At 37.5% G+C, this 14,484-nt stretch overlaps 1 protein-coding gene across 9 annotated transcripts in view; it reads left to right on the top strand.

Moving 5' to 3' along the window:
- Positions 1–14,484, top strand: part of RANBP17 (RAN binding protein 17) — a 335,940-nt gene that overhangs the window by 289,078 nt on the left and 32,378 nt on the right. For 7 of the 9 annotated variants that reach the window (XR_011505728.1, XR_011505727.1, XM_044777678.2 and 4 more), the window contains 2 exons: positions 4,380–4,594; positions 6,555–6,693. Coding sequence is in view for 6 of the 9 variants with exons in the window: in XM_044777678.2 (XP_044633613.1) it covers positions 4,380–4,594; positions 6,555–6,693 (354 nt within the window). In the remaining 3 variants the exon portion in view is untranslated. The remainder of the gene's footprint in view (positions 1–4,379; positions 4,595–6,554; positions 6,694–14,484) is intronic. The other 2 variants (XR_011505729.1, XM_070517100.1) reach the window with 1 other exon arrangement.

Here is a 14,484-nt window from a genome sequence, read left to right as displayed (position 1 = left end):
TCCTTCTCTTTTTGAGACCATAGCTGCCCATGTGTGAACTTACAGGCTATTAGACAGGAGAAAGAAATGAACCCCCAGTATTCTGTGTTGTTATAGTTTACGTTACTGAGCACTGTGCCAGTTATGACGGTAAGCACTTTACATATGCTGTCTCCTTTACTCCACATCAGAGCTTTGTGAGTTATATGTGAGGGAAGATGTAGGATTCAAACTCCAGGTCGGTATGATGCAGAGGCCCACTTGGTTCATCACGACCTTAGGCACTCTGTATTTATCTTCTGTTAGAGTATTACCTTGTTATATAGTTCTCTAGCTTAGGCCTGTAAAGGAAGGTCACTCCTATTTGGGTATAGGGAGCCTCTTCTGAAGAGGATATCATGAAGTCAGTCACTCAGGGAAAAGGTAGGGTCTCAGAAAGAAAAAAAAGTTTTAAAAGAAAGTAGACCTGAAAGTAGATCTCAGATAAACAGAAGCGGAGATTTTGCATCTTTTTATATATATCCCTCATTGAATCTAGATCTTGAGAATTGTCTAGAAGGGTACTTCTGGGTGCTAGAAGCTAGCTAAAGTAAAAACAAAAACAAAAAAGCTCTTCTAAACAGGACAGAGAATAGAGACTAAGAAAGAGGAACCTAAGCAGTTAATATAAGCTAATAATGGGGAAAATATTTCTAATAAGCCAGATTATATCAGGAGTCCTCTGTGCTTATTTCCCAGTTTTTTCTCCTTATTATTAAGTAAGATTTACTTTACTGTACAGCATGTACAAGAGTAAAAATGGCAATTCCATAGCACAAGTGCCTCCATTCCCCCATTATTGCCTTGGGCCAGGTTAACCACCCATTTGCAGCATTCTTTTCCTGAGCCCCAATGTAGCCTCAGCACCCATCTTACCCAGGTCTAGTGTTAAGCACCTCATTGCTCCACCCCCAATTATGGCAGATGTAGTCAGTAGGAAACAATTAGAGATTTTCATTTTGAAAGTCTCTTTTATTTCATTAAGGAAAGCATCGTTTCCTTTTGTGCTGCTACAGTAGGATTAAAGTGGCAAAAAGTGGCTTCGGTGGCTCCCAGCCTGGCAATGCCTTCATCTCCCAGCTCTCCCTCAGTGTAATAGAGATCTCTCTTTTAGGCAGGAAGTTCTGGGAAGGAAGGAGATGGGACTTTCCAGGCATCTCGTGGAGCAGGGAATGCAAGGAGGGTTGTCACACCTCTAGAGGAACATCAAACCAAACCTTAGCCCTGTCACTTTTGTTTACAGTAACGTGTGTCTAACTGCTAGATTTTAGGCTTTTTGAGAGCAGGGCCTTCAATTTCAATAAAAGTTGTTGAATAACACATGATGAATAAAGCTGAATTGGAGTGAATAAATGACTTCGCCAACCCTTCTCTTCTGTTGTCTTTTATAGCCACCGTGGAATGCTGAGGCACTTGAGCACAATGAGATATAGTTTCCTATTTAATAATTCCTGTTAATCATTCTACTTTTGCAAGGTCATTGATGGTATACTTATTACTGTTTCGCTTAACACAGATGTATCTGAAACAGTCCAAAAGATAAGATGTGTATGCCAAATTGCAACTTTGACATAGAGATAAAAGTTGCGATCCTAAATAATTTCTCCTTCTTGGTAATAGGTTATCCAGTCCTTTACAATCAAATTTTTTTCCCCATCACAGTTCTTGGCTTGCCTCTTCCATCTTTTGCTGCAGAATATAGGACCTTTACTTCCCCCATAAGTACATCAGCATAAAAAGGCTCCAAAAAATGATCCAGTTTTCTCCCTTTGACCCTGGCCTCCCCAACAAACCCAAAATGTGTAAGCCACACCCCACCCGCAAATTACCCTAGCTCTTTCTATAACACGTAAGCAGTGCTTTTCTTTCCCAGGAAAGAGGGGGAGGGGAAACGTCTACTTTGGTTTATATTTAATTTGAGGGAAAGGTAGAAAAGCAGTGGTTGAGAACTGTCCTCTCCCTACAAGCCTACCTGGGAAACTGCAATTGATCCTTGAGAAGTAACCTGTTCTATGAAGCCTTGCCCCACTGCCCTCCTGCCCAAGCAGAGTCAGACTCTTCTATTCCCATAACGTCTTGACACACCTCTCTGATAGTGTTTGTTACGTTGTATGGAATTATTTATTTACAAATCTATCCTCCCCCACCAGACTGAACTCCTTCAGAACAGAGATTTTTGTTTTATTCATTTGTTATCCCAGCACTTCACAAATAGTAACTGTTAAGTAAATGCTGTCATATTGAGTTGTATCCTTATGGAACTTACTATGTATCTCTAAGGTAAATTAGGATGAGATCATGAGAAAGAGTACAGAATTTGATGTGGAGTAAATTCCAGTATGTACTTTAGCCTTCCAGACAACGGTGTTGTCATTCAGATGTATAAATTATAAGCAAAGCCACATGGGCTTCTAAGGATGCACAGAAGAAAACCTGTATATGGCAATGTTTCGTTAAGATAGACAAAGGGGAGGAAACTGTCACCCTGGTCCTGTGTTTCATGCTCTGCTAGAAGTACTGGTCCTTATTAATCTCTTAGTACACATGTGGTTACCCTAATATACATATCACTCAGGATTCAAACAGGGAAAAACAAGCACTATGACACTTATAGATTAGGGAACTTATTTTAGTAATTAGACCTTGTACAATCTTGGATGAAGATTGGGAAATAGGTCCAAAGGGGAAAGTTGGAAAATCAGGAGAAGAATCACCCATCAGCCCTCCTGAAACAAAGGCATGGGTGGACAAGTGGGAGCTTGCAGGGAAATCTAGAAGCTAGGCTCACCCAGCTGCTGGAGTGGGACCATGAAAGGATGCTGGTTGAGAGGGGGACTGGTGCAGTGGTACAGAAGTCAATGGAAGACTGTTGCCTCTGCATAGCTGCTACTCTGTAGGTTTGCTGCCAAGTACTTGGTGGAGGGCTTGGGGTCATTTGGTCAGCAGGACTGGTGATTCTAGACACAGAACAGGAAAGGACAAAGACAAACTGAAACCTAGCGGCATTTTTCCATCTTTTTCTTGCTGTTTCTTATCAGAAGGACCTTCAGAAAGTCATGGCTGCTACTCACTTCCACCTTCCATATCTCACACAAATTTCTCTTTTGCCCAATTCTAGCTCACAGCCATACAAGGAAATGGATTCTGGGAAACTTAATTCTTGTTTAGCCAAACTGACACAGTACAAAACCACAACAACATACCTGTAAATTTTGTAAATTGAATTTAATTTCAATTTTAGAAGCCATACTCACTTGAACGAGAGAAAGCAGGGCTAAGAAACATGTACAACTTTATACTCTTTTAAAAGCATTCTTAGATATTGCCTGGTAACATGCCTTGCTAGCATGCATTTCAGAAACAGAAATTGTTGCTTGTAAGTCCTAACTAGTACAAAAAAACTTTAAGGTGATTATATAAACATTTCTCTGTCTTTTGATGGTCAACATAGAATTTAAGTACAGTTTTTAAACGATCATCTCTTGAGATCTTCTGAAAAAGATCTAAGGATAAAAGGAAGTAACATTTATTGTGCACTGTGCCAAGAACTTCTTATGTGTCTTGTTTTGTTTAATTCATATACCAAACCTGTGAGACTCCTAAATGTGAAGTAACTCAAGATTAAGTTCATGTAAGAAGGTTGAAAATTCACACCAGAATTTAGAGCCACTTACATCTTAGTCTAGGTTATCTTTTTCTCTTGACTTAGTTTGTTTACTCCTACTTATTTTTTAACTGCTTATTGAAGAAGAGATAACACATCTTAAAGTACGTAAAATGGACTAATCTTAAGAGCACAACTCAATGAATTTTTACGTATCTGTGTATATATTCTTGTAATCACCATCCAGATAAAAATACAAAACTTTTCCTAGGGTGGCCCAGTGGTGTAGTGGTTAAGTTCATGTGCTCCACTTCAACAGGCCAGGGTTCGCAGGTTCAGATCCCAGGCACAGACCTATGCACAGCTTATCAAGCCATGCTGTGGCAGGCATCCCACATATAAAAAATAGAGGAAGATGGCCACAGATACTAGCTCAAGGCCAATCTTCCTCAGCAAAAAGAGGATTGATGGCAGATGTTAGCTCAGGGCTAATCTTCCTCAAAAGAAAAAAATGTATATATATATATAACTTTTCCAATACCCTTGGTTGGTTTTCCTCGGGCTGTTTGTACTTCCCAGGTAAACTGCCTTGTATATTTATGTTTTTCGTTAGATGGATGGTGTAATTCTTGGAACAAGAAGGGGGGAGTGAACATTAGTAATAAAATGAAAATGTTAAATAATATGCCTGCTTCATAGCTGCTTTGAATTGCATCTCCTTATATCACTTTCTCTTTCTGCTTTTACCCTAAAACAGGTAATCAGATCCTGTCCCTTGGGAGCCTCTCAAAAGATCAGATTTATCCAATGAAACTCAAGGGCATCTCCATCTGCTATTCAGCTCTCAAATCTGCCTTGTGTGGAAATTATGTCAGCTTTGGCGTCTTCAAGTTGTATGGGGACAACCATTTTGACAATGTACTCCAGGCTTTTGTCAAAATGCTGCTGTCAGTGTCCCACAGTGACTTGCTCGTAAGCAATCGTGCATCATAGGAGTCTTTGTGTGAAATGTGAAGTAACGCCACCACAGGCTTGGAATTGTTATAGTGAAGCCCAGGGAGTTAGAATAGCACCAGAACATTTTATGTTTTAGGACAGCATCTTGATTTAACTTAGAGAATTTGAACAACTATAATGGCTGTGTTTATATAATTAAATGTGCAGTTTCGAAAACCGCAGCTACTACCTCCTGACAAATTGGTCATCCAGAGTGCTCCAGGTTCTGCATCTAGAGAAAATGTAATTAGCAATTTCAGCTAAACTGCTTACAACTATGCTCATAATTCAAAAAAGGTCTGTTTCCTGGAGCAGAAAATGCAAGATTGGCTGCAGGATCTTCTCCTTGCTTCAGTTTTCCTCTGTCTACTTCCCCTGCTGTTTGGCCTTCCTTTCCATTAAAATTCTAGTGTGCTGGACAGAGTGCTGACCTGAAAGTTGAGCAGCCTGTGTGTAGTCTCAATTCTGCCACTCACTAGTCATTTAACTTGAATAAATCACCTTCTCTATTTCTCCAGGCTTCAATTTCCTCACCTTTAAAATGAGTAAATTAAACAAAGTGATCTCTAGGTCCCTTTTCTACTCTACCGTCTAGTTTCTATGATTTATATCAGTGGTTTTCAAACTTTGAGGCCCATCAGAATCACCTGGGGTGCTTGTTGGAAATTCAAATTTCCAGGCTTCTCCACTGAGCTGTGTCATTATCAGACTTTTTTTTAACATCTCTGCCTGATTACACAAAAGCTAATATATGCCCGATGTGGTTGCAGTAATTACTTCAGTAACACAGCCAAATTCATGCTCAGGCTTAGTTCAGGCTTTCTCACCTGCTCCCAACCCAAGGTTAAGATCTTGGGGGCCTTTGTTAGTCAGCCTGTGTGAGAAATGGTCCTTGACATTCTAATGGACTGGTGGCACCCTCTTCCACCTTTCTAAACTAGTCTTAATAGAACCACATCTCAAGCCAAAGTTGTAGTAGAATGGAATGCTCATTGAAGGCTGGCTGTGTAACAGAAATTCCAAAGTAGAAACTCAAATCAGATCAACCATATGTTACAGCCACCTCATTGAGGGGACTCTTCACTATAGTTGAGGTCCACCACAAAAATGGATGTTGTTCCAGGAATTTCTCTAATCTTTTTTCTAATGGACAAGCAAACCTCTAACTCAGTAATTCTCAGAATTGAGGATGCATAGGCTCCCTTAGCATACATGTTAAAAATGCACATTTCCAGACCTTCATTCCAGAGCTTTTCATTTAGTGAGTCTGGAGTGGGGATCAGGAGACTATTTTTATCAACCCAGTGATTCTTATGGAGATGATCTTAATCTCACTTTAATAAATGCTGCTCTGGTTTATTTCTCTTATGAATGTTGTGCTTCTTTGATATTGGTTTGAGTTTCATTTGAGGTTTTCTAGGTATCTTTCTTACACGCTTATCTTTTGCCTGTATTGTATGGTAAATATTAAGCCATTTACCAAATTATGATTTAGTAGATGGGTTGGCATTGTGCATATACAGCAGGCTATGATGCCAAATCCTACTATGACAGCAGATTTTTTTGTCTTAAAAAAAAGGTTGCATAGCCACCGTTAAACACTGTTGAATACTACAGTATTCCTGTCCAGAAAAGTAATTCTAAATTCCATACTACAGAGATTTTACTTGCATTGAAGTGTTACCCATATAAGGTAAAATTGAAATTACATACTATGCTATAGCTTCAAATTAGGATTTCTAGAGATCAAGAGATTCCCATTAGAACCCCTTTAAATATGAATTGAGAATCATTGTCATTTTTTCCATATATTTATTCTATATATTTGTGTTTAAGTAATTTTATAATTTCCAATATTATAAATGACAATTTGCCCTGGACTGTAACATGTCTTTTGCTTCCCTGTGACTTGACATTTAGTATTTCTCTGTTGTAGCAATATCGGAAACTGAGCCAGTCTTATTATCCACTGCTGGAATGTCTCACCCAGGACCACATGAGCTTCGTCACCAACTTAGAGCCTCCTGTACTCCTATATGTTCTCACATCTATCTCAGAGGGACTCACTACTCTTGGTAAGTATTATGGAGGACATTGTTTCAGGAGGAAAAATTTGATTGTGATCTCTTTATGTATGTGCTTATTGAGATGATCATCCTACAAAGGAGGAAAGATTGTGTACCCAAACGGAAAGATTATTTTATAATATGTGCAAATGAGAAAATGCCCTTTTTTCATATTTTGGTACACAGTTTTGTTTTTTTGGTGAGGAAGCTTGGGCCTGAGCTAACATCTGTGCCAGTCTTCCTCTGTTTTGTACGTGGGATGCCACCACAGCATGGCTTGATGAGCAGTGTGTAGGTCTGCACCCAGAGTCCGAACCCACGAACCCCAGGCTGCAGAAGTGGAGCCCACAACTTAACCACTACGCCACTGGGCTGGCCCCGTACAGTTTATTTTCTAATCAAGCTTTATTAAGATGTAATTTACACACAATAAAATTCATTGATTTTAAGTGAACAGTTCAAAACAATGAACAGTTTATTCTTTTTTTTTCTTATGGTTCAGGCCTTTTGGATCCTATCCTAAGAAATCTGTGCTTAACTCAAGGCCATAAAGGTTTTTCCTATATTTTCTTCTAGAAGTTTTGTTTAGGTCTATGATCTATTTCAATTTAACCTTTTTTTAAAGATTTTATTTTTTCTTTTTCTCCCCAAAGCCCCCCCAGTACATAGTTGTGTATTTTTAGTTGTGGGTCCTTCTAGTTGTAGCATGTGAGATGCCACCTCAGTATGACTTGATGAGCAGTGCCATGTCCGTGCCCAGGATTCGAACCAGTGAAACCCTGGGCTGCCGAAGCAGAGCGTGTGAACTTAACCACTCAGCCACTGGGCTGGCCCCCAATTTAATTTTTATATATAGTATTGTGAGCTAAAAGCTGAGATTCTTTTTTAACAGATGGATATTCAATTGTTCTAGCACCTTTTGTTGAAGAATATCTTAGATGTATTGGATTACTTTGTGCCAATTCTGTACTGTCCTAATTTTATAGTAAGTCTTAAAACCAGATACTATAGCCATCTAATTTTGTTTTTCTCCTTTAAAACTGTCTTAGCTATGGGTCCTTGCCTTTTCAGATAAATTTTAGAATCAATTTGTTAGTTTCTCTTGTTAGGAAAAAGTATGACTAGGAGAATTTTGGTTGAGATTGCATTGAATCTCTAGCCCAATTGGAGAATTGAAATATTAGCAATATTGAGTGCTCAATTCCTGAAAATGGTATATCTGTCCATTTATTTAGATCTTCCTTAGCTTTTCTCAACAGCATTTTTGTGGTTTTGAATGTATGAGCCTTGTACATATTTTGTTATATTTATAACTAAGTATTTTATGGTTTTTATGCTATTGTAAATGGTACTGAATTTCAAATTTCCTCTTGTTCTTTGCTACCATGTAGAACTGCAATTGATTTTTTTGTATGTTGCCCTTTTATCCTGCAGCCTTGCTAAACTCACTTATTAATTCTGGTAGCGTTTTGTAGATTTCTTAAAATGTTTTGCATAGATGTGTCTGCAAATAAAGACAGTTTTACCTCTTCCTTTCCACTCTGTATGACTTTTTTTTTCTTGCTTTATCTCTCTGACTTTCTACTACAGTACAGTGTTGGATAGTAGTGATGATAGCAAACGTCCTTTTCTTGTCTCCATGATTATGGAGAAAGCATTCGTTCTTTTACCATTTAGTATAATGTTAGCTCTAGGTTTTTCCTTGATGCTCTTTATCTTGTTGAGGAAATTCCCTTTTATTGTAGTTTTCTAAAAGTATAATAATGAGTGGGTGTTGAATTTGATCCAATGTTAAATCAACCTTGCATTCCATACTTGGTTATGATGTATCATCCTTCTTATGTATTACTAGATTCAACTTTCTAAAATTTTGATAAGGTTTTTACATCTATCTTTATGACAGATATTGATGTGTTCTTCTTTAGTTCTTCTTTTATAGTTTTCTCTTCTTCTCCTATCTTTGTCTTGTTCTCGTGTCGGTCTAGTGCCCTCATAAAGTGAGTTGGGAAGTGTTCCTTCCTCTCCTATTTTTTAAAAAGGTTTGTGTAGACTTGTTATTAGTTCTTCCTTAAATGTGTGATAGAATCCCCTAGTGAAACCATTAGGCCTAGATTTTTCTTTGTTAGGTTTTTAACTACAAATTAAATTTCCTTAATGGATATAGGACTATTCCAGTTATCTATTACATCTTTAGTAGTATTTGATAGTTTCTGTCTTTAAAGGAATTTGTCCATTTCATCTAAAGTCCATCTGACATTATTGACATAAAATTGTTCATAATATCCTCTTGTTATACAATTTAATTTCTGTAAGATATATAGTGATGTCCCCTCTTTCATCCCTGACATTGGCAATTTGTGTCTTTTATCTTTTTCTTCTTGATTATTCTGGCTCTAGGTTTGTCAGTTTCATTGCAAAGAACCAGCTTTCAATTTTCCTTGATTTCTCTCTATTATTTTTCCATCTTTTATTCTATTGATTCCATGTTTGATCTTTATTATTTTCTTCCTTCAGTTTGTTTTGCTTTTCCTTTTTTAGTTTTTTGAGATAGAAGCTTAGATCACTGATTTCAGACTTTTGTTCTTTTTTAGTACACACATTTAATGCTTTAATCTAAGCACTGCTGTAGTTGTCCCTCACAAAATTTTTACATATTTTGTTTTTTTCTATTCACTTCAATAATATTTTCTAATTGCCCTGCTGATTTCTTCTTTTACCAACGGGTTGTTACTTTAGAAGCACATTGTTTAATTCCCATGTATTTAGAGATGTTCCTGCTATCTTTCTGTTATTGATTCTAGTCTAATTCCATTGTAGCCATAGAAAATATTCAATCATTGTTATAACTTTTATATTTATTGAATCTTTTTTATGTCCAAAAATATGGTGAATGCTCCATGGGCACTTGAAATAAATGTATATTCAACTGTTGTTGGGAAGAGTGTTCTGTAAGTGTCAGGTCTAATTGATTAATAATATTCAGATTTCCTGTATTCTTACTGGCTTTTTGTTTGTTTGTTTTCTCCTTGGTCTGTGAACTACCAAGAAAGAAGTACTGAAGTCTCTGACTGTAATTATAGATTTGTCCATTTGTCCTTTCTGTTCTATCAGTTTTTGTATAAAGTGTTTTGACGCTGTGTTATTAGGTGTATAAATATTTAGGATTGTTCTGTCCCCTTGATGAATTTATCCCCTTTATCATTATGAAATGGCCGTCTTTATCTCTGGTAATATTCTTTCCTCTGAAATCTGCTTTGTCTGCTATTACTAGCCTCTCCAGCCTTCTTTTGTTTAGCGTAGCCTCTTTTTCCATCATTTCACTTTTAATCTTCCTGTGTGTTTATATTTAAAGTTGTCTTCTTATAGACAGCAGGTAATTTCTATTGCTGTTGTAACATATCTTTACAAACATGGTGGCTTAAAACAATGTAAACGTATTATCTTATAGTTCTTTAGGTCACAAATATGACATGAGTCTCACTGGGCTAAAATCAAGGTATCAACAGAACTGTGTTTTTTTCTAGGAGCAAACCCATTTCTTTGCCTTTTCCAACTTCTAGAGACCACCTACATTCCTTGGTTGATGGCCTCCATCCTCTGTCTTCAAAGCATTGCATCTCTCTGACCATTCTTCCATAAATACATCTCCCTCTAATTCTGACCTCTTATACCTCTCTCTTTCACTTTTAAGGACCCTTGGAATTACATTGGGCCTACTCAGATAATCCAGGATAAGCTCCTTATTTTTAGTTCAGCTGATTAGCAACCTTAATCCATCTACAACCTTAATTTTTATTTGCCATGTAATCTAACACATTCACAGGTTCTGGAGATTATGACATAGACATACTTGCCTAACACACAGCATATAGTTGGGTCATATATTTATATCAAGTCTAACTATCTCTGCCTTCTAATTAGTGTTTCGGCCATTTACATTTAATGTAGCTACCAATATATTTGAGTTTAAATTTACAATATTGCTATTTGTTTTCTCTTTATCCTATCTAGGTTTTGTTCCTTTTTTCCTTTTTCCTGCCTTGTATTGGTTTGGATTAATCAAATGTTTTTTATAAGTCCATTTTATATACCCTTTGAGTTTATAAGCCCTACTTCTTTATTTTTAGTGGTACTCTAGGGTTTACAATCTACACCTTTAAATAATATCATCACAGCTTGCCTTCAGATAATTACAGTCTACCTCTCTCCCTCTGTCTCCATTCCTTCTGGAACTTCAATTACACATGTGTTAAATATCCCTGTTATATTATTCAAAGACTGGAGAGGTAGATCTCCAGAACTCTCTGCTTGTATGGCACCCACTCTTCAATACTCTGTCCCTCACTTCTAGCTGCCTCAGCCTAACCAAATTCCAGCTATTTCTCTTCAACTCAGTGAGACCACACTTAGCTTTGTTTGGGTTCCTCCCTTCCTGGCCTGTAACCCGGAAACTGCTTTGGGCAGTAAGCTTGAGCAGTGGTGTAGGTATTACCTCATTGGTTTCCCTCTTCTCTGATTTAGTAGTCCTGTACTGCTTGTTGTGCAATAATTGAAAAATGTTCTTTCATATATTTTGTCCTGTTTTCTAGTTGTTTATGGCAGAAGGGAAAATTCTCATAGCGGTTAATCCTTCATGGACAGAAACTGCAGTCTTGTCTTTTATTATTACACTTTGGCTTGACATTCTTTTATCTCACATCATAGTAATACTTGAAGATTTTGGATTAGTTGCAAGTGGCTATGTTGTTTTCAAAGTGTGGTCTTAGGCCTGGAATCTGCACTTTAACAAGGCTCTCAAGAGAGTCTTGACAAAGTGGCATTATGGAGGGAATACTGAACTTGGATTTAAGTCCTAGTGCTAACACTTATTAGGTGTATGACCATGGATACATACTCCATGCCTGATGCTGTCATAGCTGTTTTCATATGTGTATTTCACTCATTTCATTCTCAAAACCACTCTGTATACCAAAACTGGGTTAGATACTCTAAGAGAACTATTTGTCCTTATTTCCTACCTGATTGTAAGCTTCTGAAGGATAGGAACAGTGTCTTGGTCACTACTTTATTCCCTACCTAGCATATAGTAAGTGCTTAATAAATATTTATTAAATTATTTATTGAGAAGCTTATATTCTAGTGGGGAGAAATAAACAATGAACACACACACACATGCACAAGAAAATGTCAAATTAATTAGGTAATATTATTCTCATTATACAGATGAGTAAGCTGTTGCTCAGAGACGTGCATCAGCATGCCTCAGGTTGTACAACTAATATGTGCCTGATTTAGGAGTCTTTCTAGCTCTAAAACCCAGTCCTGTTTACCTCACCACCTGCTAGAGCTACCTGATAATGGCTATGGTTTGGCAGGTGAATTGTGCTCTGTGTCTTCAGAAAGAAGACTATTTAGAATGTTGAAAGTAAGCACTCGGGTTTCTCCCTTTCCAACAATGATAGATTTGCAAAGAGGCTTTTGTAGGTGTTGTTCGGGTTACAAGCAGGTTTCAGTTCTACTGTAGCCTCAGTGTAAAAATGAGAGGGAGGTATAAAAAAGTTGAATCAGTGATAGAGTAGTGATTTGCCTAATATGCCTAACATGATATTACAAATTTTTAATCATCATTCATCAGCATTTTTAGTTTCGGGCCAGTTACAATGTGAGGAAAGAGAAAGGTGAGTGAGAAAATCAATTACATTTTCTGTCTTTTTTTTTTTTTTGCCAAGGAAGATTAGCCCTGAGCTAACATCTGTTGCCAATTTTCCTCTTTCTTTGCTTGAGGAAGATTAGCCCTGAGCTAACATCTCTGCCAATCTTTCTCTGTTTTATATGTGAGTCACCACCACAGCATGGCCAATGAGTAGGGTAGGTCTGCGCCGGAGATCTGAACCCATGAACCCAGGCTACCGAAGTGGAGTATGCCGAACTTAACCACTAGGCCACGGGGCCAGCCCCAGCATTTTCTATCTTTTTAATCACCCATCTGCCACCACCCCCATAGTTACATACAGAGACCAAGTTCAGGATTTACAAAAAGCTGCTCTTAATAATGACTCTCAACTCATTCATTTAGAAAGTATCAATTGTGCACATACTGTGTCCCAGGTACCATTCCAGACCTTGGCAGTACTGAAGGGAATGAGACAGATAAGTTCAGTGCTGATGTCAAACTTCTATTCTAGCGGGGAGAAATAAACAATGAACACGCACACACACACACAAGAAAATGTCAAATCATAAGTGCTAAGCTAAACAAAGACTTAAAATAGCATAATGAATAAAGAATGATTAAGTGTGGCTTTTTCAGAAGGAGTGATCAGGGAAGGTCTCTGAAGATTAGCCTTGGCAGATTAGCCAAGAAGTAAAGGATGGCACAAAAGGTGAAACAATGAAGGGAGAGGGCAAGTGAAAAGTTGAACCAACTGGAAACCACCAGATCTTTCCCCATAAGTTCATTGCTAATAAAATGTTCATTATTAATAAAGAGATTGTGTTGTCATTTTGAACACATCCTTGAATTGGATGGAGTAAATGGTATGAATGTAATATAGGAGTAAAACATTCAGGAAATATTTAGAAACTTAGAGACCTTGTACATTAGTTTCTCCTACCAAAACATTCTAAAGAGAGAAGAAAGCTATGGATTAACTATAATGACAGGCTTAGTGTTTAAGGGACTGAAATAGCCAGGAAAACAAATGGGAAATGAAAAAGGGAAAACCTACTATGTGTCAGGCACTGTGTTACAATCTTTGCTCACTTTATCTCATTAATTTCTCACAACACCTTGCAAAGTAGGTGGTATTAAGCACATTTTACAGAGGCGCAAGTTGAAGATCTGTAAAGTCAAACGTCTAGACAATATAGATTCAAACCTAGACCCCCCTGTTTCCAAAACCACTCTACCATCCAAAGAGGCCTTTTGTTTCCGAAATTGCCTTTCACACCACATATTTCCAAGACCTTATCCTACCTTCTGCTATGGTGAGAAATTTCGAGTCGAAGCCAGAATTCAGCTCAGCTCCATTATCATTCTTCTGACTCAGTTAAGCAACTCTTTCCTCTACAGTTAACTTTTCAGAACAGCTTTCCGTGATGGGTCTTAGTGAACAGGGGGGCTATTAAGGATGCACGTGCTTCCTGTGGAGACCAAATGCAGGAGAAAAGGAGCATTTGGTTGTTTTCAGTGCCAAACAGCAAGTTTCTAGAGAGGACACAGTGCCTATTATGCTTAAAAATTATATCCAAAATTGTCTAAATCATGGATGAAGCCTTTTTAAACGATTCTAAAGAATCAAGAACTAGGACAAAATATGAAAATTCATGACTTCTAGCCATCCTGTTACGTCAGGAGAGTTTCATTTTTTGAATCTCACACAATAGTTTAAGCTGCAAATAAGGAAAACCAATAAGAATACATAGTCCTCAGCACCATTCATTCTGTTTTTGATCAAACGGCCCTTGATCCTTATGATTCCACACTATTCAATCTATCCTGAAATAGCATTTATTCTTTTCAAAGCCCCCAACCATAAATCAGCTATAATGGAAGCTCTTCTTGCTTTTATGACAAGGATATATGCTCTAACCTTCATGTCTAAAGTGTCTACCTGGCTTTTTCATAGCTGACTCAGAAGATTTGAACCTTTTAATGCAACCTGCATGGCATGTAGTCACCAAATCTATGTGAAGTCTTTATAATTTTTGTTTTATTGATAGCATATTGTTCTTCACTGGTAAGGGGAACCATATCTATTTCCTGCTTGCTTCCTTTTGTAGATGTTAGATTACTTAATC

The sequence above is a fragment of the Equus asinus genome, chromosome 9 (genome assembly GCF_041296235.1).
Source record: "Equus asinus isolate D_3611 breed Donkey chromosome 9, EquAss-T2T_v2, whole genome shotgun sequence".
NCBI lineage: Eukaryota > Metazoa > Chordata > Mammalia > Perissodactyla > Equidae > Equus > Equus asinus.
The sequence above is the reverse complement of the archived record's forward strand: the minus strand, read 5'-3'. Positions and strand labels throughout refer to the sequence as shown.